The sequence below is a fragment of the Thunnus maccoyii genome, chromosome 9 (assembly GCF_910596095.1).
Source record: "Thunnus maccoyii chromosome 9, fThuMac1.1, whole genome shotgun sequence".
NCBI lineage: Eukaryota > Metazoa > Chordata > Actinopteri > Scombriformes > Scombridae > Thunnus > Thunnus maccoyii.
In genome coordinates this window covers 18,567,971-18,595,666 of record NC_056541.1, presented here as the reverse complement: position 1 = coordinate 18,595,666, position 27,696 = coordinate 18,567,971, and the positions used below count along the sequence as shown (strand labels likewise).

Here is a 27,696-nt window from a genome sequence, read left to right as displayed (position 1 = left end):
GCAGTCTGTTCAGTCCTGCAGACAAACAGTAGAGTACACAAAATAAAAATCCACACAGCATTGTCCTTTCGGGTTTTTATTGAGTTTTAAATCTACCAATACTGTCATATCAGACATTTTCATTTTTGTAAGGCACAGTTTTGTTCAGATAAAACACTGATCTTATTTACAGCAAACGTTTGGACGCAGTACATACATCCTCGCATCTTTTCCTTGTCAAAATGACCCCCCCCGATGATCTGACCGTTAATGTAAATATATAAAACTTTTAATTCATTTCAAAGCCCTTGTTCCTTCTTTGATCCAAAATGTATAAAGTCAACACTTATTTTACAATGCGATATGAAATGTAACTCCGTGCCAAAAGTTTAACAACAAAAGTGTGAGGAAAAAAAAGGAATACATTTGAAATATGTGACTAGATTGAAAGGACTGGTTGTATATTAAAATAAAATCTCTAAAATATAACCTGGTCTTGCAAAATATATTGACAGGCCTCCAGATGACTAATCGGATGCAAGCTTGAGGTTTTTGTCCAGCAACTTAAGGGACTCAAAAGTGGATAAATCGATATTAAAAGGAATGTTTTTCACATTGTTGAAAGGCTTGGAAATACACCTTTGCATTGGTGTGAAAACAGTCTTTAAAAAGTGGTAAATAATGAAATGAACAATCTAGTGCACCTAATCACATTGGCTGGTTCCTGGTGACGCATTCAGTAATCTTACATCTCTTCTGTCTGATCGGTTACATGATTGTCTGACATGAATTTAGGTCCAACATGAAGTAGGATTACGCACCAATGTCCCTCGCTCAAACTTTGCCAAATAAAACATGCATTAGGAGTACTAGCTGCATTAGTTTGTAAAGAGATGGCAGTACAAACAGCCCTGCTGTTGTAGCCTGAGTTAAGCACAGGAAATGACCACGATAATTATACATGCACCAAGACTTAATAAAGACATCTGTGGGAAAACTACATACATCTCAGGACACTCATCCTTTTCATGCACAGGTGCAATAGATATGACTATTTTTCAAACCAGGGGGGACAGTTTTTAGTAAAAAAAAAATGTAAAAAGTAAATAAAAATAAGTACCAGCATTGAGGGAACATTCAGAGTTCCACAATTTATCGGCACCACAGAAATGAACTATAATGACAGTAAAACTAAAAATTCACAGACTATTTTTGCTGCTGACATGATCATTTTTACAATACAACTCCCTTATAGGGTCATGATTATGCAAGCTGGTGGCAGGTGGCTATTAATAATAACTATAAAGCAGGTAAAAAAGTATCACTGTAAGCACTTTATCTTGCATTTTACTATTTCAATGAACCATCTCTCTGTAAGAAAACAGCTGAAAAATGTGCAAAACAATATTGCGTGACCAAACTGAAATAGCTACGATGCAGTTGAAGGTGGTGTTTTTGTGGGGCAAGAATAAAGGCATCTCACAATCATCCATCAATGTGTCTCTTTGCAGTTGACTGTGTCAAAGAGCATGTCAACAACATCATGTTAACATATGTATGATATCAGATACATAGCCAGACAGCTACATGTTGTGCCTGCCTTCAGACTGAAGTGCGCCTGCATTGTTACTGGTGCAAAGTTTACCCCAAGATCTGTTTCATGTCACTACTTTTTCTCTTCTTCCTGTTACTCTCACTGTACCCTAATGACAGAAAATAAAAAACAAAACAAAACTAAGATTGGGATATTTGGTCAGTCATTGTAATTGCAATAGCTAAAAGTTAACAAAAATAAAATTGCCTATCAATAAGTAAAAACACTATACACCAACTTTTGAAGGAAAAAAAAAAAAAAGGCTGGTTTTCACTTTAACTTCCAAATGTCCTTGGTCCAATGTAAAAATCAGTAGGTTGCTCTTAACGAGTTGTTAACCACAGTCCTGTGAAAATATATTTTGACTACACTACGCTATTTTTTTTTATGATCTAGAAGGACAATGATGAGAAAAAAGGCTCAAAGACAGCATAAAAGACAACAGAAAGAATAAAAGGAAAAGTACAGCAAAAAAAACGTTCAGGTGAAAGAAAAGAAAAGAAGAAGGCACAACATTTTAAGAGTTGAGACTAGAAGTCATAGAGGTAGCAGAGGTCACAGAGAAGGACAATGGAGGAAAAGAAATTGTTAAAAAAAAAAAAATTTAAAAAAAAGGGGAGATGAAACATCTATCTGTCCTTGGATCCAAGCTTCTCGATCAAGTCCTGCAGGGGAGCAAGCTCTCGTCGGTCGATGAGGTTGAACTCCTACAAGAGGAAAAAAAAAAAAAACAATTAATATTAGTTAGTCAGTGCAGTTCAAATTTTATAATTAAGACAGTTTTGTGGGGAAATTTTTTGTTGTTCATACAGAATCTGTGTTTTGGTAAAAAAAAATAAAAAATAGGATAGAAGCAGCAATAGCATTGGCACAGTTTAACTAGGCACTAAAATCATTTATCACACCACACCTGCTAAAATCCTCCTGCTATATTAAATTCTCTTAAGGGTGTTTCAGACATATAATCTGGAAAATTGATGAGTGAGTCTGTTTGTTTAAGGCTTTTTGTCTTTCAAACATAGGTCTCTATTTTGGTAAAGATATACACTGACTGTTCAAACATGACACCACTGTCCCAGATAAAGCCACACGGTTGCAATATATTTGCCATCTCGCATAGACTAGACTAAGCATTGCAGGACGTTATGCACAATGAGGCAAGAGATTATTTACTGCGACATGCTGCTTAGCTGTCATGTTCTTCTCTTCAGTTCAGTGGGAGAGCAGCTGTCTAATTACAGCATCGAGACATTTTAACAGAAGCAGCGTAGCTCTGAAAAAGTCTCTCTTCAGAGTCATATCTGTCTCTCTTCAGAGTCATATCTGCTGCTCCAAAATTATCTCTGTGATCAAGACGCAGCATTTAAACCTTCATTCCGTCTTCTTGTCTGACTGGTCTGCACTTTGTACATTGTTTTTTTATTTTTTTGGATGCTTTTACCAGTGTGCTTGAAGCAGGATTATCTTACCTGAACAAAGAAAATGAAATGCTTGAAGGAGGTGTTGAGGTGGGCCTCCTCCTGCAGCTGCATCACAGAGTCAAAATGTTGGTGGTAGATGTGAGCGTAAACCCTGAACAGACGCTTCAGGATGGTTTTGGCCACGGACATGAAGTTCTTGGGGAAGGGAACTCCTGTGGGACAGAAGGTGGTGGAAAATGATGATGTTAAGAATAGAGCTGAACCTCTCAGCCTCAAAGTGAGACTACAGTTTCTTAAGATGCTTCACTTTCAGTCTCCACACAGAAAGAGTTACAAATCGAAATATAGCAGGCCTGCAGAGTGGAGTTACAGTGCTGTCAGTACATATTGGGACACTGACGTGTTTTCTTTGTACTCCACTACATTGGGTTTGAAATGAAACAGTGACTATGAGATTTACAGTGCTGCTGTTCAGTTTCGATAAGACAGTGTCACATTCACATAAGGACAGTGTAAGAATTGTAGTCTTTTTTACACATAGTCCTCCAACATTAGGAGACCAAATTAAATTAGACTTAAGTTAGAATAAACTTAAACAAAGTCACAAGGTTTAGCAGTTTGTAGCACATACTTTGAAGTGGATGTCTGAGGTCAGTCGACTGCAGTTAGTGTCACTTCTTGTTTGTTTTGGGGCCTTGAGTCCGCTCTTAAACATGTGACACACATGATCAGCTAGACTGAAGTCAAGTGACTGACGTGAACAGTCAAGAGCATTACACTATTTCATATCAGGGATCACTGTCATGCTGGGTTGTTCTAAAATTAGGGAACTGTGTATAAAAAGGCTACGACTCAATTCAATTCAATATGCCAAAGTACAGCCAACAAAATAAAAATATATCATCATCCTAGTACTGTCTGACTGCACCGTAAGTGCACAGCTAAAAAAAATCTGTAGCCATTGATTTGAACCTACTGCACACTGAATGGCTATTTTAGACTCCTATTGTCACAAAAGTACACATATCAGATGATAAACCTTCAAGAGTCTCAACTGTAAGAAAGGAAAAAAGAAAAGACAACTGACGATGATGTAAGACTAATGCTCAAACATGAAAAGTAAAGTCCAAGTAAAATTAATTGTCAACAGGGATCGAGACCGACAATCTTACAGCTAATATATAACAAAAAAAAAGGTGCATGGAGTTGCTTGGTCAGCTAGAACCTATTTGTTGGTGTTGCTCCCTCCTGTTTATTACACTTGATGGAGATAATGCACATCTACAGGGGTGAAACTATAACTAATAGCACCACAAAAAGCTTTAATTACAGAACTGCTGAAGATGAAAATTCCTTACTGGCAAAAAAAAAATCCAAACTCACCAATCTTGGAGGGAAAAAGTGTCTCATCATCCAGCTGATCCTGCACCCAGGTCATCAGGTAGTCTATGTATTTGGGAGCGGAGCATTTGATAGGCTTCTTAATGTTGGTGCCGTCAGCCCAGTGGTACTCATATCTACAGAGAAAGAACAAATATTGGTGTTAAAAAAATAAATCAATCAGCATGTCTGGTAGCAGACCAGTGTTACAGACATGAACATGAAAGCTAAAACACACTCATCTTCTACCGAACGAAAACAGCATTAGGTAGAATATAAGCTAAAAAAAAAAAAGCGCAGGAGGAAGAAATGCAAAAGTATGTACAGTCATATTGTTGATGGCGGCTATGTCAACAGGAAGTGAACCCGGGTCTCTTCCTCCTGATTACAGGCTGAACTCAGACAGTCTTGGCAGGAGAGAGGATAGAGGAAGTGGCTAATCTAGATTCTAGCTAAATAGCCTCTACAGGGACTGCATGCAAAGTTTAATTCCTGTTTTCCTCATGTGACACTTCGATGATATATTTCAAGATTATTCACTTTAACTATCTCGACCCTTCAAAATCTGAATACATAGTTTTGACACACATGACGTGACACATCATTTCCCAACTCTGGACTAAAAGTCAAATAATGTTTCATCAACTAGATCACATTATGAAGGTTATTGTGACTTAAACATGATCTCATAGAAACATCCTGTACCCGTATTCAATCCGGTTTAGTTCAATATGTTCAGTTCAATTCAATAGTTACCTTTTAAACCAATACAAGCTTTTTATCTACTGAGGCTTATTTTTATTTTCTTTCTCTACTTGGCAGCATATTACATCTGGGAAGATAATGACCCTCTTACACAAGTAACTAAAAATTGAGTAAGAAAAGTAAGAATCAAGCATGTCCTTCCCCATCTCTCTCTCGCTCTCTCTCTTCCCTCATTTACTGTCAACTCTTTAGTGCTTGCTCTCTAATAAAAGCATAAAATGTCCAAAAAATTGTGTCAAAATTTACTTTCACCTTTATTTCAAAAGTGGTTGACACCATAAACTTATTTTCATAGAGGCACAAATCCCAGTTTCAGTTCCTGAAGTCAGAAAACATTCATCAGCGTCAAACATTAAAACTGTTCTGGGGTGTCTTGTCATAGCTCATTAATACATTTACACACAATCCCTGATAACTGGCATGTTCTGTTCAAAAGAAATGCTCAATTACCTTTAACAGTGTGGGACTGTGCCTTTAAAAACACATTTATTATAAAGACCCATCTCACTATGCTGTAGAAGCACAAATCTTTCATTATTTATTCTCATTATTATTCAGGTTCATAATGTTCTTCAAAAGCACTTGAGCTTTGTGTGACACATTTTGTGTCTCTGCCAATTCTTGTAAAGTTCCTTTTTTCCAAAAAATTACGTAAACGCATACGTCAGCCAAAATGCTTCCCTCACCTCAGTGGAACTGGACAAATGACACATTTTCCAGAATTTAAAACTGTTTGTAGCTATACAGCACAGCAGGATTTAGCTAACAATTTATATTAAATGTTACATACAGGTTTAAGACGAATATGCAATCAATCAGTCGTCTTCCTCCCAAGTTGCAGTTTTATTGCAGACTGCAGTAGGTTTTCTTCCAAGATTTATATTCCACTGCATTAATTTTATCCTCTACCTTCACCGATCTTTCAGTAATCTTTTCACGGAAACGTAGCATACGCTTGTTGGGATCATTCCTTTGTCTTTGTGATGTATTCTCTGCCAGGAAACTGACTACATTGTGGTTGGACTTTCCAGACAAAGACGTGTTAAAACTATTACACAGATATATTCTAATCTACTTGTTATGTGACATATAAGCACATTTGACAGCACTGGTGACTGGTTAAACCCAACTGACACAGTGCCAGTTCGCAGTGGTTGGGCTTGGTTTTCCAATCCATTTCAATTTGGCACACAAAACGCACATGCCACTTAGTCTTGAATCCGTGGCTCTGTCTGGCAGGTAAACAAAACACCACGTGTACCAGCATCATAAAAAATACAGACCAAAAAAAAAAAAACATACTTCATATAGTTTGGTGTGGCTGAATCCAAATTGTAAAGAGTACTGTAGTGTCTTTGCCAACGCTTACATCAGTTATTCTGCTTGCAATAAAAGGACATTTTTTATTGTTACCTTGGTCCAGCAGACATCACAGAGCAGCTGGTCTCAGTGCAGAACTCAGTGATGGTGCCGTACAGCATGTTGATCTGGTTGAAGAAATCCACGGCTGAAAGAAAGAGTTAGTTATAGTTTTGTCTAGAAAAGTTGCTGATAACAATAAATTAACTAATACAAAATAGACTTTAATAGTGATACTGGTCTTTTTTTTTTTTACTAGGTGGGCAGTTAGTGACCTGCAATTTTACTAAACATTTACTCCAACCATAAATAAATATATTCAACAAGGACATCTAGGGTTTTTTACACATGTATGGCCTTCTGTAGAAGTGATGAAATGAATACAAGTAAAAATGACCACATTTTTGTATATTCTATGTATATGCATCTCACATCCTCTCATTCTTAAAATACAAAGACACAATATTTTCATCCAAGCCATATATATCAAGACATTTCATATTTTTTACTGCGACTAAACAGTCTTAATGCTGTAACCAATAATTCACCACTTTCTGACTCATATGTGTTTGTATGACCCTACCATTCCTCTGTTACTACCCTGTGATGTAAATATTCATCCTTTGCACAAGAATCATTGACGTTTCATCTAACTATTGCCAATGGGTATACATTTAAAATGTGTAATTGAGCAATGAGTGATATACTTCAGACTGGTACTGAAGGTGTGTCCAAACGTTTGACTGGTACTGTATATGTTTATCGTATTCATGCATTCATCCACTCACTGTTGACAGCGATCCACTCATTGAGATCCTCTCCCTCGGGCAGCATAACAGCCTGCCTCAGGTTCCCACTGCCCAGTGTCGCCTCAGCATGCTTCAGCAGCTCATACTGATGGGAGCCCTCTGGGATGTTCTTCTTCGGCTTGAAGGTCTTGGATGAGCGACTGCCACTGCAAAGATAAACAAACAATGGACCAATTATCTGTAAAGAAGGAAACACTATGACATTTTTTTAAAAGGCTTGTGTAAGAGCAGATGCTCTTATTGGGCTTTCAAATGGTATCATGATGAAGTTGAGGTTGAAATAAAACTTGTGATGTGTAACTGCTGCCTAAAGGCTTGTTTTGGCTCATTTTCAGTGTGACAGAAACATGAATGTAAAATCTGTGTCATCTAACCCAAAATTAAGGTGGTTTACCCACTTGGTGCAATAGACAGCAAATGTGACAGTATCACAGGGTCACTGTTAACAACCTAACAGTGAATTAGCCACAAGACATCAAAGATGTGTGAGGTGACTAACGTGTCTAGTCTTATCTGACTAGACGGAAGAGTATGCTAGCGTCAAGCTAGCCAAGTTAGCACGTAGTTTAAAAGTTCAAGTTGCAAGGAAACTATAGATAAATATGCACAATTCACATATACTATTACGACGAAGAGTGATAACCCTATTAGAACATTAAGTTTAAGGCTAAGTTATTAGGATAACAGTGCGCTTAGCTGACTTGTTTTCTGTAACGGTGTCTTATTTTAACCCTAGGTACTTCCCTTGGTGGAACTTCGTAGCTAACGTAACCGCAAGCTCCAGCTGCAACTTACTGAGCGAGCGGCCGATTATTTTACTTACAACAGGAAGCTCATCTTGGCGAAGCAGTCGTCGAAGAGCCTCGATTACAACTCCTGACTCTGGTTTAGTGAGTAGAAATGTGTCCAACAATCACCCCGTAAGAGCCACTTGTCAGCGCTGTCTGCTAACAATATGGTCTCGGCTAACGTGAAGAACTGCACCCACAGCGGTTCTTCCTCTATCGGCTCCCTGTAGCAGCTCGGCCGGCAGACTGTCGCCCCCTCCCGGCCGCATGTAGCTAACACCACCCTCCAGATAGATGGAGCCTACTATGTTAAAAGATGGGTTCACAATTTTTCACGTCTATTAAAACAAAAAGATCCCCTTCAAATATGCTTCCAATGTAAATGATGAGGGCCAAAATCCACAGTGTGTCCACACAGTCATTTTGTGCAAAAATGCATCTTTTATACCCTGAGAGTTAAAATGGCAACCTGTAATAATATGATCTATGGGGAGCTAAGAAGATATCCACTCTCTGTCACAGTTAAAAAAGACTATTGGCTACTGGAGGAGGCTGATAGAAGGTAAAGAAACTAAACTCAGTCGAATAATGTACAACTATTTGCTCAGTCTGCATAATTCAGGTGTATAACATCGCCGTGGGTCATGCAGGTTGAAAAGCAGATACTTTATTATGCTAGACAACAGTGTCAGTGGTAATTGTTTGGTACAGCATGGTAGCTCAGTGCCATTGCAAAAAAAGACAAAACAAGCAGACAGGCACCATAAACCATTACAACAACACACCCAAAAAGGAAACACATGAATGTGAGAGTATGTACAGTGTATATGTGTCATATATTCAGTTCAGTCCAGACTGAGTTCAGTTCAGAGCTCACAGAGCATACATGTTAGTTTATGGGATCTTATGGAAAGGGGGGCTGTCAAGGGGTGTTAAGATTTCTGACTGCTGTGGGAAAGAAGCTGGTTTTGAATCGACTGGTATTTGTTAATATGGACCTGTAGTGTCTTCCAGAGGGGAGGAACTGGAGGAGGTGGTGGGAGTTTAAGCAAATACTGGATGACTGTGGTTTGTCTTACCTCTGACTCACACAAAAGTGTAACAACATCAACTGGTTGAAACTAAACTGTTGAACAGAGGAAGTACATTATGAAGGGATCTTCTAATATCCCATATGAACAGGAGGAATTAATATGGCAAGAAAAACCTGTTTCAATGATAATTTAGACACCTGACTGTTATTTTAAGACAGACTTGAACAATTATGAGCCCGTCCTTTAACTAGGCCTACAACCACACGTGTACAGCATACATACATGTATGTGTGCTGTCATGTTGTTTTATCATTTTTTATATGTTTGTTTGTTTGTTTTAATATATAATAATCTGCCCTGGGACTGCAGATGAAAATTAGGCTTTTAGCTAAACCATTTACATTACTGTAATGTGTGTTGTCCTTGATAAAAGAAGGAGTTAAGTAAAGTAAAAACACTTTACTAAACATACTTTGACCAACAGTTTAGTTTAGCAGAGTCTAATCGAAAACTGACACTATGATATTCCATCCTGAGACCTAATCTTTTAATGGGCAAATTAAGCAAAAGTTTTCAAATAGATAGATAGATAGATAGATAGATAGATAGATAGATAGATAGATAGATTTGGACTATAGCCCAGCCAATACTGGATTTTTGAGGCCGATGCCAATATCATATATGAAAGTTTATCAATCTTGATATTGATATATTGGCTGATATTCTTTATTTATATATATAAACATTTTTCATAAAAATCCTTCAAATTTTCTAATAAGTTTTTAAAATAATTGTGACCAGTACACAGCCAGACACTTACAGTTGAAATATGCACTTGTCAGTACTCTCTTGTGGACAAACTATGTAACTGTAAACACTGTCTATAAATTACCTCAAACATTTTAGTCATTTCTAATGTTTGTACTGCAGTTTCTTCTTACTTACTGCTGATATCATGATATATGCACCAATAAATCAGTAATGAACTAATATCAGCTGATATATCTGACTGATTTATCAAAAAAACAACATTTAATTAGTGTAGCCTATAGCAGTACTTCTCAAACTTTTTCACATCAAGACCCATAAACTGACACAAATTAGACCACAGACCCACATCTGATAAGATTTTTGCTTCTAGATGTTTTATTACAGAAAGTGTATGAAACCCATGAACAAAATAGTCATACACTCTGTCATTGTGTTACTTATGGAAAATAAATTATTCTCCTTTTTGCTGGGGAAAAAGCCCCCTGGATCCCCCTCAAGAATCCCTGGGGGTTCCTGGAGTCCACTTTGAGAACCACTGGCCTATATTTATTTTCTCAAGTCATTTACAGCACAACATAGACCTCCAGGTGACAAAATAACCACAACTATGCTGAAAACAACAATGATATTAATATGTAAAGTGCAATATAGAGACCTGTGAGTTTATGATAAAGTTACTATTGATGAAATAAGCTCAGAAATAATAAATTAAAGCTGCAAGCAGTGATGAAATGGCCAACTTCCTGTTGAACTTACAATATGACTCCAAGAGGCTTTTTTGTGCGTCTGGACAGGATATATGTGATATATGCCCTGTATGTCCCACAGTATGCCCTGTGAATTTAATTTTTCTATGTTAATCTGGAAGGCGGGGCTTTAATTTTAAAATTTTCAAGGGGGTGCTGTTGAGCCATATTGCCATGCCCATGCAACTGACCTATCCAGGATTTTAACTGGTGTCACTCCAGACATGTGTCAAGTTTCATGACTGCAGAACCATCCCTAGTCCCTCAAAAACAGCATCGTATTTCATGGCGAACAATGTGTCGCCATGGCAACGGTGCTTGATTATGGGTCATGACCTGCTAAATGTAGCACCACCAAGGTCTTATATCTTAGCTGAGTCAATTTGAGCTGCATCAGTCAAATTTACTAGGAGTAATTAGACAAAGTATGATGAATGATACTTCCTGTTGCCAGTAGGTGGCGATATGACTGTCACTAAATATGGGCATGAACATGTGTTCAGACCCGGACTCTTAACAAGCATATGAAATTTGGAAAAGATCAGACCATGTGGAGTCAAGTTATAAAGGCTTTGAAATTTCATGATGAGACATCGAAATGCGCCGCGTCTTCATGGCAACACCTTTCAACAAAAAGTCACCAACTTCATACAATGGAAACTCCAAGGTCTTGAGACTATTCTGAGTAAATTTGAGGTGGATCCAATCACCGTGCTTCCCACAGGGCATCAAAGTGTAAAACATGTTACTTCCTGTTGCCAGTAGGTGGCGCTATGTCTCAGATCCAGTATTGACACATGGATGTGTTCAGGGCGGGACTCTCTTCTAGTATGAAAGGTTTGGGTCTCTTAGGATCATGTATGCAGGAGTTATGGCCGTTTCAGTTTTCATGGCAAAGGATCGAAATTCACCGCCCGGCCACGCAACCTTGGCAATGTCGAAAACTCACCGTTTTGATAACTTTTAATCTCCAAGGCCTGTAGATGATACTGACTGAATTTGAAGTCGCTGAGGTCAAATCTCCAGGAGGAGTTCGTTTAAATGTGCGGGCTGGAAGTAACTAAATCGGCGTCAAAATCGCAACTTTGATCCAAAATGGCCGACTTCCTGTTGGACTTAGGGCATGGCTCCAAGAGACTTTTTGGTGCATCTGGTCATGATACATAAGCATACCGAATTTCATTCTTATACGACAATCTCGAGGGGCTCAATTTTCTTAATTTTCTAGGGGGCGCTGTCGAGCCATTTTGCCACGCCTTTTTGCGAGACCCATAAAATATAAAATTTTTCACAACTTCTGATGTCTGCAAAGTTTAACAACTTTTCGTGCACGTTTAGCCCCTCAAAATGCGTTTGTTTCGGAATAATAATAATAATAATAATAATAGAGAAAAATAATTCCTTCAGATCCAATAACTTCCTGAATCAGACAACATTCATATGTGCTATTGATGTCAATGGAAATTAAATTTGTATTGCAAACTGATCCTTTTAAATAGACAGTGACACAATTTGCAGTCCAGTGATTATGTTGTTATGTTCATATGCAGCAATAACATTGCTTAAAATACTCATCACTATTATACAGTAAATTAATCAACAGTTACAAAGAAGTAAAAAAAATAGCTCCAACATTAAATGCTGCTTCCATGTTAATGTAGCTTATTAGAATGTATTTATTTATTAGAATTGATTTATTTATAAGAATTTATTTTCCAGTCTGCAAATACAAATTCATTTTTATACATAAATAAACACACAAAAAAAGAAACAGACTTAAAAAATGCAGCTCAAAACAGCACAACAACCCAACTTAAAGTTTTTTTTTCTGCAGTCTGAAAAAAAGGTGTAGGCTGACAACAAAAACAGAACAATCCAAATAAACAAAAACAATATAAATAAATAACAACATACATATCCTGGCACCCGTCCTTCTTTCTGATCGTCCACTTCATATTTGTTTAAGATGCTATTTTTAAATGTGTTTAAACTTATTAAATGTTGAAACTGTTCCTCACTACAGCTGTTTCATAAATTAACTCATTTGACTGTAAAACAATATTTACATTAGTCCTCACTAATTGTTTTTTTTTGTGTGTGTGTTTGTTTGTTTTTTGTTTGTTTGGTTGGTTGGTTGGTTTTTTGAACATACAAATTCCTCTAAAGTCATGTTGACTTTCTCTCATTTGAAACAACGTTTGGATACTCTCAGGTACTAACTAATTGTTTTTTTGTTTTTTTAACTTTGTACATGATTTAAACTGTTTTAAAGTAATCTTTAGAGCCTTTAATAAAGACTGGATTTGTCTGTTCTCTGTATTACAATTCTTATGTCTCTCTTTTGAAGGATGAAGATTGGATTATTGTTTGTTTTATATGTAATTCCCCAAACTTTCCCCAGACTTATCAGTTAACACAAGAAAAGTTTTACTTCTGATACTTAAAGTATATTTTTGCTAACAATACCGTACTTAAAATTGTGAATGCAAAGCTTTTACTTAAAGGATGTTAGTAACCATTAATAAAGTTTATACATTTTTTGAAGTAGCTACTATAATAAGTGGGGTCCTGATGTTGTTGTAGCTGAGTCTTGATGACAGTCTGTCCTGCCAGCTGATAGCTCACATGTACATCCAGCTCTGTGTTATCTGTGCAGTAGAGGTGTGGCAGCACATAGCTGTGACGCACACACCCCGCGTGAAGGGGAGGGGAGGTGCTTTAAAGCCTCTTTGCTCCTCTTCCTCCTTCACAGACATCGCTCTGTCAGCCCGGGTGGTGGTTGTGTCTGTGTGTGGGTGTAAATATATTTCGCAACCGGCCGCGGTGTCTCTTCTCCTCTCAGCCGGTCACAATGGCAGCGGTCAGGACTCTCAGGAAACTGTGCCAACACTCCCAGCATCAAGTTTGTAAACTGCACACGTCCGCCTCGAGGTGAGTGCGACCGCATCATATATCACTCCATGACATATTGGGCGCAATATCTCTCCTTAAATGAGCAGCTTGTTTATTTCTTATAGCCTGTACGTCTTTATTTGCCACATTTCTCAAACATTATTGGTGAATAGATGAGGTGGTGTGTTTTATTGTGGGGTTTATTTAATTGTATCGTACTAAATGTCCGCAGTTAGCCACATTTTGGTGCGCCCCTAGCGGTATGCCGGTAACATTACAGCGGGCGGCTGGCTGATGAAATCGGCCTGAGTGCTTGCACCCTGAAGCTCAAGGAGCCAGGTTTCAGCTGGAGACCGAGGTGTTGGTTTTCACACAAGGAGGAGACATGAATATGTATCGTAGAAATTCTCCCCTGAATGACACCAGGTCGTGTAAAATACCAAACAAGCTGCAGAAATCGTCTCTGCTAGGACGTGCCATCACATTAGATTGTAAAAATTTGCAGCAGCATCCCGTGCAGGTATTTATTGGGAACGTGCTGAGTTCAGCATGACTGAGATGCATAATGAACTAATGTTCAACACATCGCCTAAAAAACTCAAACCTCGTGTGGCCCCTGCACATGATCTGCAGCTCCAAAGGCACAAGATGGGATAGAGATATTTAAAACTCCTGTCATTTTATACATGAGTTATTACATCACAAGATATCACAACATAGATACAACTTTTAGCACTGATCAATTCAGTTTCAACATAACATAACAAAACTTGAATCAACCACAAGGCAGCAACTGTATGTATATAGAACATTTCATTACATATAAACTCAACTGGCTTTACATTGAAATACAAATATAAACAAGTAACACATACAGAATATTATAATAAATAAATGCAATAATAACAAAGAAGAGAAACTATTTTCTGAGTATTTCATTTTAGGAGGTGGTGGGTCTCTCTTGATGTGGGCTACTCATGAGCTCATACATTTGAAAAGTGAGATATTCCCCTCAGTAGACCAGCTCTATTCAAATTCGTATTGAGGTGAGGAGCAAATTGCTGCCCCCTAATCTCGACACATTTTCTCTGGGACCTGGTACACTTGGCCCCATGGTCTCACCCCATTTTTCCTCAAATATGTGATACTTTCCTGTGAGGTTTAATTAGTTTCGGCAGAATAAAAGGATGGTTACATCACATGTTGATGGCTCATTACTCCTCAGTTATTAGCTACTGCTTTCTGTGTTTGTTGTTATGTAAGAGGTGATGCTTTTGAAACTTGGATCAAGCAGCAACATGCTAACCCAGTCATACAATAAATCACTCTGAATCACGTCAGTTTTAATCTTCAGGTACTTGACGCCTGAAAGGTACAGACAGGTACAGATTTCCGTTAAAAGCTGCTCTACTTTGACGTCTCTGGCTTGTTATTATTTAACAACAATTCTGTGATTGAACATAGTGTAACCTGACAGTACAAGTGCTCATAAAACATATGGCCAAGTCAGGTGGAGACATGCCGCGTCTAATTTTAGAGGCTAGAATTGGTGCTTTTCCAGGCTGGATGGTTGGGATTGATTACAGGTTTCTGGTGTCACGAGCCCCCGTTCATTGGCAATCAAGAGACCATGTCCAGTAGATGAGTGGACTTGGATTAGTACTGCAAAGATTAGTGGAGCAACTGTTGGAAAAACTCTTTATTGGAAGTTTGGACAATTTCATTGAGACATTGACAGATAAACATCTATGGCATTAATGGAGGGAAAATTTGCAGCAGCTTTTGGAGGTGGTCACAAGAGAAATGAGTGAATTAAAATTAAAAAATATATATTTATCATTTTATTTACTGAACAAGTCATTGCTTCCTCACTGAAAAACATAATTAAAAATGAAGAAATGTCTTTGAGAATGACACACTCACCCCTTCTTTCTTTGTCTGTAGCATAAGCAGCTTATTAATAGTCCGTTTTCATCCTCTGACTCTACTGTCTGTGTTTAACAACCCTCAGGCATGAAGCAGTGGTCATCTCAGGAAAGAAACTAGCACGGCAGATTCGGGAGGAGGCCCGGGCCGACGTGGAGAAATGGGTTTCAGCTGGCCACAGAAGACCCCATCTGAGTGTGATTCTTGTTGGAGAAAACCCAGCCAGTCACTCGTACGTCCTGAATAAGACACGAGCTGCAGCTGATGTTGGTAAGGAAAAACACATGCCGTGTTCTCACAGGCGTAATAAATGCAACGTTTGTAGAGTATAATAACAAAAGAACAAATGCTCGCCTGCGTTTTGAGTTGTTTCACTCTTCAACCTCCCACAGGAATCTCTAGTGAGACGATTCTCAAGCATTCAGACATCAGCGAGGAGGAATTGTTGGACCTGATCTTCAAACTCAACACAGACCCCCGTGTGGATGGCCTGTTGGTGCAGCTGCCTCTGCCAGGTATGGAGAGACCTGAACAGTGGAATAGAAAGATTGACAATGAGTATACAGAGTCAAGCATTTGTAGAGTGGCTGTTATAATTTATTTTATAATTAAATGCAGAACACCTGCAGTATGTGTGCTTGAATAAAAGAGCATTTGTGAGCTTTTACAAACTCAAAACGTTGCGATCTTGCTGCCCTGACTGTATCTCCTCTTGTCTTCTTCACAGAACACATTGACGAGCGCACTGTCTGTAATGCAGTTTCCCCTACCAAGGACGTGGACGGCTTCCATGTAGTTAATGTGGGTCGCATGTGCTTGGATCAGTCCACCATGCTGCCTGCCACTCCCTGGGGAGTCTGGGAAATGATCAAACGCACAGGTAACAGGAGTGACCACTTCCTCCCCCGTAGGGTTGAAAAGCTGCCGGACAAACTGTCTAAACTAAATGTCTGAATTCTTGTCTTCCAGGTATTCCTACTCTTGGGAAGAACGTTGTGGTGGCAGGACGCTCCAAGAATGTGGGGATGCCCATCGCCATGTTGCTGCATACAGACGGCCGTCATGAGAGACCCGGAGGTAAGTTTACTGAGTGTGTGTACATGTGAGTTTCTTCACACATTAAAAAAAAAAGATTAAAGGTACAGTATATATACTAAATGTTATTTCTGTTGCAGGTGATGCCACGGTCACCATTTCTCACCGTTACACTCCAAAGGAGCAACTTCGCCAACACACTAAAATAGCTGATATCATCGTTGCTGCTGCAGGTTTGTGTCACTACTTGTTTTCCTGCATCGGACTGTAATTGAACAGTTTAAATCTTATATTTCTTGATTAAACTGAGTTGCCTAACGGTACTGTGTGTTTACTGAATTATCAGGGATTCCAAACCTCATTACCGCGGACATGATCAAAGAGGGAGCAGCTGTGATCGACGTCGGGATAAACAGAGTGCAGGACCCTGTCACTGGGAAGAACAGACTGGTTGGAGATGTGGATTTTGAAGGTAAGGCTGGACAATAAACATGATTTCTACAGGAACATATTTGGTGACTTCAGTGTCTTTAACATCATAATGTTTCTGTCCAGGCGTGAGACAGAAGGCGAGCTACATCACCCCAGTGCCTGGAGGCGTTGGACCCATGACTGTGGCGATGCTCATGAAGAACACTATCAAAGCGGCTAAAAACATTCTGCTGTATCCACCAGAGAGGATCCGCATGGCGGCTGCGTCCTAATGGGGCAAATCCCAACGACAGTGACACATTCCACCACCCTCTTTTTTTTTTTTTTTTTTCTTTTCTTTTTTTTACTTGGAGCAACCTGTTTGAGCAACCTCTTGCACACGGACTGGAAAGATGATAGCTTTAAAGCTCTCTTCCTGCTGACATCTTTAACCTTTCCTAACTTCAAGTCCAGATATATTAGACTGTTACATTCAGTCATGCAGCTGCATGTCTTTATGTAACAGGGTTTTCAGTATTTATCGTTTGCGATGCGTTTCTTTGAGCTTTTGGGGTTGTTAGGAATTCTGAAAGGTTGTTTTATTTATTGCTACATTGACATAATATTTAAACATGAAAGGAGGCAGGTTACAGTATTTAACTCTAAGCTGGTTAAGCAGTCAAAGCTGAGCAATTTGAGGCCTGTCTGTTGTGTTTCTTTCAGTTAGTTTAGCCTTATGTATCAAGAGTGATAAGGGCTAACGTCATCAGGAACAAGTAGCTATGTTTATCAATATATGAGCTTTAAAGATTCACAATTGCCTTTGTAAAAACTTTGAAATAAATATTACAAGTATGTTCTCACATTGATGTTTTCTGTGCACATGAACTGTCTCTTCCTTTACATTTAAAAAAGCAATGACTAAAATATTGAACACTCTACAGATTCAGATTCACTTTGATTTTTCCAAATATGACTCAGTTCTCTGTAGCAGCTGGGGTGCTATCATTATAAATAATTGCCTCTTTGCACTGGTGTTAATTAACAACCTTTTCCTGCTGTCACCCTCTCATCCAGCCTTCTGTAATTGACACATTAAAGGCATCATTACCATCACAGATTACAGATTGGAGTTTGGTGTCAACCAAATTTGCCTGTCCTCAAATTTTTAAAATTCCTTCACAACAGACATTTTACCCACTTCTCCAATCATATCCTGGACCATAAACGGACTCCTCCTCTCTGTTTAGACCCTTATCAATTAATACGACTCCATTCCTTTAACTCACTGACCCGTTTTAAAGTGACAGACTGGGAAAACTATTAAAAGAATAGCAGGACCAGAATATTTGATGCACTTGGAACTTTTGGGGGCAGACGAAAGGTCAGATTCTCCTACAGAGACTTTCAGTCATCTGTTTATAAGCCCCTAAGGCCTTCTTAGGTCATCTAAACATCCTCATTTAACCTGATAAGTAGCTGAGCTGACCCCTGAGAGTGGATTATTTTTCCCTCATCAAATTTTCTTTTTTTTATTTTCTTATATCCCTTTTGGTGCTGCGGGTTGTGGCTTGGGTCTATAGAGATGAACTATGTGGGGAAAGGGGTGGTGACATTTGTGTGGGTTTATTGAGATTGTTGGTTTTTATATTCTCAGTTTGAGACATATATAGACATGTGCATCTGCTCCACTTGCATTTATGTCATTGCCCCATCAGGCCTGTACTTCAGTGTACAAAGGGAAATATACAGACAAGTGACAAATTAAAGGAAAAACTGGTACAGGTCTGAATGCTTGACACCTACAATGAGTTGATCCAATGGCTCTGTTATGCTGTGGGGGGCATTTTGCTGGCATAGTTTGGGTCCACTTGTCCTCTTAGACGGAAGGGTCACTGCAAATCAATACCAAGTTGTTCTGAGTGATCAACTTTATCCTATGATGAAACATTTCTATCCTGATGGGAGTGGTGTCTTCCAGGATGATAATGCCCTCATTCACAGGGCACAAGGGGCCACTGAATGGTTTGATGAGTATTAAATGATGTGAATCATATGCTACGGCCTTCACAGTCACCAGATCTCAACCCAACTGAACACCTATGGGAGATTTAGGACTGACATGTTAGACAGCGCTCTCCACCACCATCATCAAAACACCAAATGAGGGAATATCTTTTTGAAGAATGGTGTTCATCAGCCTTGACATTGATTCTACAAGTCTCTGGACTCTTCTGGAGGGATGAATACCAAAAAGGCTGTAAATGGATCAGATATCCACTTGATGTGACTAACTCAGACTGCTGAAGCCTCATATAAGCTTCAGACTAACTTTTAAATGCATTTTTACACAAAATGACTGTGTGGACACACTGTGGATTTTGCCCCCCATCACTTACATCAAAAGCACATTTGAAGGAGATCTTTCAATAGCTAGTATGAACAGGAAGAATGATTACAGCGAGGAAAACCTCTTTAAGTGTTCATATGGACACTGAAAACCTATCCTTTAATGCAACAATAACGCTTTTCTAATAATATATGATAATAAAACACTGAAAAGGCCCATTCTGTATAATCATTTTCGTCCATCTTGCTTCATTTGTGAATGCAAGACTTTTACTTGTGACAGAGTATTTTTTTACACGGTGGTATTGCCACTTTTACTTAATTAAAATGTATTTCTTCGTAGTTTTCTGCCACTGTGAATAGTCAAACCAACTCGAGTAGGAACTAGGAACCAAAAGACTGCATTTCCCGACGGAAAGAAATCGCGGACGGGCACACTTCCGTAAACTGAGGTCTGCAATGGCTGCTGCAGCAACGCTTGCCCTGTAGCTTTCTGTGTGGATTAATCTTTATCTTCGTGTAGTTGTGCCAGTTATGGACCGCAGCAGATCTCCCGACAGAGCCGGCAGACTGAAAAAACACGAGAAGAAGAAGAAACGGAGACGTTCCTCCTCTTCTTCATCGTCGTCCTCCTCATCCAGCAGCAGGAGCAGATCATCAAAGAAAGCAGCACATAAAAGTCAGGGTTGTTTTTAATTTAACGAGCATGAACAACAACAAAAATCTCATTACTGCAGGACTGATTAACTTCTGTTTCTCCCCTTTAGATGTGAAAACACAAAGAAAGAAGCGCAGAAGAAGCTCCTCTTCTTCCTCCTCATCATCCACCTCTTCTTCCTCTTCTTCCTCCTCCTCTTCTTCATCCTCGTCGGGCGATGAAACCACAAAGAGGAAGAAAAGTAAAACGAAGAAAAAGAAGCTGAGTAAGAAGAAGAAGGCGAAGCTGAAGAAACGGCGGAAGAAGGAGAAAAAGAAGAAGGAGAAGAAGATGAAGAAGGAGAAGAAGAAGGCGGAGGTGTTGCTGCCCGCTCCTCCTGCAGAGAAACCTTCATCTCACCTGGAGGTGTGGCAGAGTGATGAAGGAGCAGTGGAGCTCGGACCTGGTGGGACATCACACTCCTTCACATTTACCTGTATTTTAATAAGGCGATAATATACAGATATGTGTGTATGATGGTTGCTGATTTAGATATTTGCAGTATTAGAAGCTGCGATAAAACATCTTTTTGACTAAATTCACAGTAAGTACATGATAATCCCATTGCTGATTAATTGATTAGTTAATCAATAGAAATCCAGCACACTTTGGCTAATCAATTCATCTTCAAAGTCAATAATCTAGATGAAATGCAAAACATTATTTGGTCCCGGCTTCATACATGTGAGGGTTTTTTCTGCTTTTCTCTATTTTATATCACTGTAAATTAACTATATTTGGACTGCTGGTGATCCCTCATCGTTGGTTATGACCTCATCGTGCCGACAAGCTGTGAATAGTTCAACCAAAGACTAAAATTTTCCTCCTCAGAATGTTTAATTGTGAGGATTTCTAGAGACCTGAAGAGGAAAAGATTCAGTGTTTCACATGAAAAAAGCAAGAAATGTGAGAAAAATCAGGGAAAAAACATAATTATATGTAATAGAAATATTTTTCCTTCATATTCCTTCCATAATAGTCGATTCATCTTTAAAGTTAGTTGTCAAGATATCTGGTCATAACAGCTTCATAAATGTGAGGATTTTCAACTTCAAGCTATTGATCACCTGGCATTTTGTTCATTGAACAGGAGTCTGTATGTTGCAGCTTTGTTCTGCATAAGAAATAACATCAAAAACAGTTTAAATCAGCAAACAAATGTAGATTACTCAAAGTTTAAGACAGCTGACTGGAAATCACCTTAAATGCAGCTCAGTGTTTGTGTTTCTTAGATTCTACGCACATTCATACTTTGAAAAATCATTAATTTTCCTCCAATGAAATTGATCGATTAATTTCTGGAGTGCAAGAACTTTGTAGTTAGTGTTGTCTGCTAAGTGTTAAGTTAAATTCATTTTTAAAAGACAGAGAGAGATTTGCAAACACACAGTTATACTGGACTCTTACAGGTCACTTGTACCTAAACAAAAGGCAGCTGTAGGACGATATGACAGCAATGGAAATGGTTATTGATACTGTTAGACTGTTTCACCGCAGTATATAATAGGGACGATATACCAGCACTTCTCCAATATGAACACAAACAGTTGACCAAGTAGTGTATAAGAGAAGCCTGCAGAAGTCTGCAACAAACATCGCTACCTGGGTGTAATCTCTGATGGCTGACAGATTTATATTGTCTCATGGTATGAATAAGATATTACCTAAACCTTATATCAATATCGTGAAATAACAATGATTTTTTTCCTGTTTTCTTTACAGCCTTTGTTGTTCAGAACAGACAGATTATATATGTATATAACACATTCTGCTCTGTTGTCCTCTGCAGTCATGACTGATGAGCAGAAGGCCCGACTCTCCACTAAGAGGCCTCTCACCAAAGAGGAGTACGAGGCCAGACAGAGTGTAATCCGCAAGGTGGTGGACCCTGAAACAGGACGCACCAGGTAAGACTGAGCAGGTTTCAGTTTACAATCCACAGCAGATGAGTTTAAAGGAACAGTTCAACCAGTATTTAGATTTACATGATCCCCAAACATTCAGCTGCTTTGCGTGTTTCCATCTCGGTCTAATACCGAGATTTCTCCTTACAGACAAATGGTATCATGTTGCCCTCAAATCACACTCTCCATTTTTTTCTGTTTTCTTCCAGACTGGTGAGAGGAGAGGGGGAGATCATTGAGGAGATAGTCAGCCGGGAAAAACACAAAGACATCAACAAGGTAACAAGAGAAACGCTAACACTATAATTTTGTGAAATGAACACACTGTAACCTTGTATGTAACTGTGAGCTCCCGTTCATCCCGCAGCAAGCCACAAAGGGAGACGGGAACGCCTTCCAGAGAAAACTTGGACTCAACAGATAAGAAGCCGCAGTGATCTTCTCCAGGAGGACATTTTCATAAACTGAAACTACCATCTCAAGAAGAAGCTGCCCAGACTGCTGAAACATGACATTAAACGAAGCCATTTGAAAATATTTGCCAAAATGCATATTTTACTATGCATTTTATATTTAAGATTCTGTTGCCTGTGATTGAACTGTACAGCAGAGAAAGTACAAAATAACAGGCACATTTACTCTTGATGTACACAAATGAGTCGAATCTAGGTGAAAGCCATTATCTCCTGTTTGTTTGCCTTGTTGAATCTATGTTAATCACATAGAGGAGACACAAAGAGAAGCAGATGAGTCAGTGGAGGATTTGAATGTTTTGAGTTAATTGAGATCTTTGTAAAGGAGCAGCGACTCAACGTGCTCATCTGGTGTATCTTTACTCTTCATTCATGCATATTTATTTTGTTCAGATGATGTCTGATATTCTGACTGTGAACAGCGTGAACATTCAAACAGTTTCTTCATTTGAAACCAGCTAATTTTGCATAACGTCTACTTGGTATGATAAGCTGATTTAAGTGTTCGGTATCCTGTCTGACACTGCAAACATTCTTTTTGTAATATTCTGGCTACGTACTTCACACCCACTCGTAGACGTCTTCTCACCTTTACATCACACTTTCTGTTTCTGTTAAATCTGAATTTGTATGAACTGAACCCAGAAAAATAAATCTGTTGTGTTAAATGCAATGAATTCTCCAATAGTTTTTTTCTATCCATGTTATTTTTCATGACAGCATCCCTATTTAGAGAGTGGAAAAAAGGCCCAAATTACTTAGTGGTTCTTTATATGTTCTTTATACACTTTACATAAAAACACAAGCGAATGGATAAAATGAAGATATCCAAAACCTACAAGATACACACCCTGTACAATGAAAATATTTTCCAAGCTTTTACCAAGGTATGTTGTGTGTGTGTGTGTGTGTGTACATAAATATCAGTATAGCCTGTGAATGCTGACTGTCGTTAATGTAACAGTCACATTAACTCGGTGGACAGAGCTTGAGACGGTGATGAGTTGCCTAATGTTGGTTAAATATATCAAGTTTATGCCAATAGCTTTCTCCTTTGCACATTTCCCTTTAAGTGAAAACACACCAAAGTCGTTTAACAAAAATATGGCCTTTTCCTATTTCCAAACAGCAAACAAACAGTCTATTCTTTTCTGTGAAGCAGCGTTCGTTCTAGGCCTCGCAACACAATGGTCAATTTAAGGCAGAAAAGGGAAATGTAAGGCCTCTGGTAATGTGTGTGTCAGAAGCAGAATCGAAGGGAGTGTCTGCCCAGAGGTATCCGAACTTCACAGATAACTGCACCGCTTCATCTTTACATTCGCTGGTTTTTTTTTTTTTTTTTTTTTTTTTTTTTTTTAAATATTCAGATCTCACAGGAGGGGATTAGGGTTCAGTAGTTGCCAACTGTACAGCAGTGCCTGTCCCTTTCTTTCCCCCAAGAGCAAAGTTTAATCAGCAGCTTTCCTAAAAGAGTTGTCTATTTCAAATCTTTAAAAGGTCAAAATGCAGAGGGACAGTAGTACAGTGTGGATTCCTTCAGCAGGATAACAAGAAACAGTACTGAAAAGGAGAATTATGGGTGTCTTTGCATTAGCATGTACACTCTAATATTAGTCTACCCTCATTGATATAAATGGGGAGGACACAATATTAGTTAACACCTCTCAGTATAACACAATACAGTTCAACAGCACCTCCAACGTGACACCTCTCTATCACAGTTTAAACAAAAACAACATTAAAAAAAACCTTCATGAAGGTAGGATTTATTGCAGGGCTGACGTGTAAATTTCCGGTTCACTTTTAAATGTTCAGTGGATTCATCTAGACCTGCGTGTGCTGGAATGGAAACATTGATAAAAACAGTTAAGACTGAGCATGTCTACCCACAGGAGAAAAAAAACCTACTGTACTATTACGTATCCTTATCAGGTCGGTGGCAACTTTTTTCACAACTTTTAGATACTCTGCAAATGCTTGTCGAGCACTGGAACGTGTTCAAGTACCCTCCGCAATTTGCCGTCTGTAGAATATGTGCCTGTTCACACTGATTGTCAATGCACTGTGACGTTTCCTCAACACAGTCTGTTTGATCTTGTGGTGTGGTTGAGTTAGATATTGCACGTTTCCCCTTCCGTTTGAGCCCATATTGGTCCATTTGCAGTCAGCTCTGTACACGTCTATTCGAGGGACAAAGACACATCATTTGAATGAATAAACCACAAAATTTTTACCCATTTCAGAAACAGCTGGCCAACAGCGTAAAGCGAGTCTTAGCTCTGTGTTCCTACTTCTGACAGCGTATTGTACAGAATTTACAATTTGCAGATTTTTTTTTTCCTTCCTCTAAAAAGGTGCAGAAAAAACAGAGAAAGAGACCTTAAACCTAAGGAGGATTATCTATGAGCACATTCAACACCTCATTTACAGCGGAGGGATAACCAGAGAGAAGCCATATCCCAAACTTTCCAAAATAGATATAACAAAAACGTACAATATATGACACAAGATAGCAGTTCTGTTGATACAATTCTGGTGAGCTGCAAGATACAATAATAAAAATACAATACTGTGCCAGGCAAAGACCTCTCGAGTTTTGGCTGTTGCAACTGAAGTTTGAAGGAAAAAAATAAAACACAAAGTAGCGAAAGTAATCTTAACACATTTTTGTTCACAAAATCAATACATTTTAAAATATCTATAATCTTAAATAACAATAATAATCATCATCATTAATCAATAAAGTGTATCCTGAATGAGGTGGTGTTTAACCCCAGAGTAAAGAAGACACTTGAAGCTGGTCTTCAGTGGACCAGATACCAGATCTGCACTGTAATATAACAATTATGTACATAAGCCTTGTTAAGGCATTCGACTACATACTTACACACACTATTCCATTTTTACACAGGAGACTAAAATCATGTCCTCTCTGTTCACGTACAGTATATCAGTCTATACTGTTTACTTTGGCACATTAACCGTACAGTAGCAGGAGTTTTCCCTATAGTGGCGTCATACGTTACTTATTCAGGAAGGTTTCAGCAGCGCAGTAATGGTGAGATGTGGTGAAATGCTATAAAAATCCGGGAACAGTTTCAGCTGCAACCATAGTTAAAGGGTAATTTTGTAGTTTCCTTCATGTGATATTTGGATGGTTCTTTGGCCTGAGGGAAGACTAGAAAACAAGCAAAACTGAACTGTGTGGTTTGGTAATCAGCTTGCAAACGTCAACAGAATTTAGTCATTTGCTCTTTGTAAAAGCTAAAAGCAGCAGTAGTTCTTGATCAAATTGCTTCAAGATGGTTTATAAATCACCCAAACATTGATTGGTGTTAGTGATAAATTATAATGAGTTTCCTAAAAACATGTCAACAAGATTCGTTTTGGCTAAATATTTGTGTGTTTGTGTGGTCGCACCCTGAAAAGCAACACGTTCAATCCAGTTTTACCTGATTCTCGTTCTGCTCTCAGACTAGAACATCTGGGTGCGCCCCAGTAGCCGAATGGTTACTGCGCATGCTGCGTTACCACAACAATGTCATACCCATCTCTCTCTCCCCTTGTTTCCTATCTGCCTCTTCACTGCCCACTATCCAATGAAGGCAAAAAAAGCAACAAAAAAAAACTTTAAAAAAAAAAACTAAAACATCACACAAACATGACATAGCTTGAAATCTATTACACAAAAAAGTTTATGTCTATAGTAATAGTTGTGCTTGAAGTGGCCACAGTAGTCAGTTACAGTGCAATACCAGCACATGGACCTGATAAAAGGCTTCCTGTAACCACTTTGTGTTGTTCACCAACGTATACAGTATGGGGGGTGCTTATATGTGTAACCAATCCAATCTAAAAGCCTACTGTAAGAGGAAAACTGACTAACTGACTTGTATTCAAGACTGATAAATATTTAATAAACAGTAAGAAACAGTCTGGATTCCTACAATATTAGCTACGGTCTGTCTGTGTCGTGTTTGCATGTTCCTGCTTTAGGAAGATGTCTCTTGAAATGCCTGTTAAGTTTTGTGTTTTAAACTAAATGTAGCCATCCGTCCATAAATGTTTGTGTTGAATGTGACTGGTGTTTTTATGAAGAGTGGTTTGTAGCACCTATTATTTTCATTGTGGTTTTTACCCATCTGGTGCAAGCACACTGTTTGTCACTCTTTTTCACTCGCAGTTTCTGGATGTCGTGTCACTCTTCAGAAGGTATTTCACAATGTCTCTCTAATCTCACTTCGGGCTGAGAACTCCTGGTTCCAGCTTTGTGCTGCTGCTGCGGCCCCAGCAGCTGGCTGTGATGCTCATGCTGCGCTGTGTCGCTCCCTGGCTGTAGGTGTGAGCGCGCTCCAGCCGCTCCCGCTCCAGCCGCTCGCTGTCTGACTGGCTCTGTGTGCGCTCTGGTCTGTTGTGGATGCCTGTTGGGGAGCTGGGGGCCGGCTGGGAGGAAATGGTGCGCAGCAGGTGGTTCCGCTTCCTCAGGAAGTCGCTGTTTGCACCCAAACCGAAGCTGCCTTTACGAAGCACCATGCGTGCGCTGCTGGACTTGGCCGGCCGAGAGCGATGGTTGTACTCCAGCTGAGACAAATGAGCTGCATATCCCTCTGTGATGAACTGGGGAGAGGAACAGAGCAGAGGCATACTGTCAACTGGAAATAAATACAGAATTTTCACGTCTTGATTCAGTTAATTCATATTAGTTTATTCAGTTGCATTAATCATTGATTGAGTAGCATTAACAGACAGGTGTCAAATGTCAAATCATTTTTGTGGGGATTTGGGGGATTGTAATGTGTTGAGCAAGGTTTCTTTAAAGGATTTGGTGCATGATTTTCTATATATATTTGTTTATTGTGAACAAAGCTCATGTGCAGAGCTAAACCAGCAATTAACTCATCCTACTTACAAGTATTGTGTGTGTATCCAAAGCCTGATGTATCGTATTCCTCTGCACCGTAGACCTCGTTAATGTCCAAAAACTATTAACAAAACATCAGTGAGTCACACTGCTGCACTGGGTGACATGTTCCTTCGTCCATGAAAACTTAGTTTGTTTAGAAACGGCTCTAAATAGTAAAAATAGTGAAAACATAGTAACCCAGTTCCGTTTACAGAGCTTTGCAAGATTGTTGTGCTACATAACACAACCTCTTGACTTTGTACTGAAGTTCTTTGAGATATTTATAATGTGGTAAAAAGTCAAGAGGTTTTGTTATGTAGCACAACAAGCCAGAGAAGCTCTGTAAACTAAAACATGTTTCGCACATCTGCAGTGGCGTCTGCCATACTAGGAACCTCACTCCTGAGGGTTACTATCTTATCTCTGTTTCTACTTTGTGGAGCTGTTTCTAAACAAACTA

At 38.9% G+C, this 27,696-nt stretch overlaps 3 protein-coding genes across 7 annotated transcripts in view; 1 reads left to right on the top strand and 2 right to left on the bottom strand.

Annotated features, from left to right (window-relative positions):
- Nucleotides 1-60: 60 nt before the first annotated feature.
- On the bottom strand, nt 61-8,355 carry mob1a (MOB kinase activator 1A). The gene is made up of 6 exons (XM_042422232.1): nt 8,131-8,355; nt 7,287-7,453; nt 6,553-6,646; nt 4,378-4,511; nt 3,043-3,206; nt 61-2,280 (listed from the first exon to the last, which is right to left on the bottom strand). Exons 1-6 carry the CDS (start codon nt 8,142-8,144, stop codon nt 2,203-2,205), a joined length of 651 nt encoding a protein of 216 aa, XP_042278166.1. The 5' UTR covers nt 8,145-8,355; the 3' UTR covers nt 61-2,202.
- A 4,956-nt stretch (nt 8,356-13,311) lies between these two features.
- Nucleotides 13,312-23,010, top strand: mthfd2 (methylenetetrahydrofolate dehydrogenase (NADP+ dependent) 2, methenyltetrahydrofolate cyclohydrolase). Of its 2 annotated transcripts, XM_042420065.1 has the most exons (10): nt 13,312-13,577; nt 15,550-15,734; nt 15,857-15,979; nt 16,192-16,344; nt 16,434-16,541; nt 19,783-19,938; nt 20,027-20,362; nt 21,746-21,863; nt 22,070-22,139; nt 22,228-23,010. In XM_042420065.1, exons 1-10 carry the CDS (start codon nt 13,498-13,500, stop codon nt 22,282-22,284), a joined length of 1,386 nt encoding a protein of 461 aa, XP_042275999.1. In that variant the 5' UTR covers nt 13,312-13,497; the 3' UTR covers nt 22,285-23,010. The 2 variants fall into 2 exon arrangements, with proteins under 2 accessions (XP_042275999.1, XP_042276000.1); XM_042420066.1 differs by lacking the exons at nt 19,783-19,938; nt 20,027-20,362; nt 21,746-21,863; nt 22,070-22,139; nt 22,228-23,010 and adding exons at nt 16,640-16,732; nt 16,846-16,971; nt 17,055-17,773 and having other exon boundaries at nt 13,340-13,577.
- An 888-nt stretch (nt 23,011-23,898) lies between these two features.
- The window catches only part of LOC121903229 (membrane-associated phosphatidylinositol transfer protein 2-like), a 46,006-nt gene continuing 42,208 nt past the window's right edge, over nt 23,899-27,696 (bottom strand). For all 4 annotated transcript variants that reach the window (XM_042420064.1, XM_042420060.1, XM_042420061.1 and 1 more), the window contains one exon: nt 23,899-26,950. In XM_042420064.1, coding sequence (XP_042275998.1) covers nt 26,570-26,950 — 381 coding nt within the window. In that variant the 3' untranslated portion in view covers nt 23,899-26,569. The remainder of the gene's footprint in view (nt 26,951-27,696) is intronic.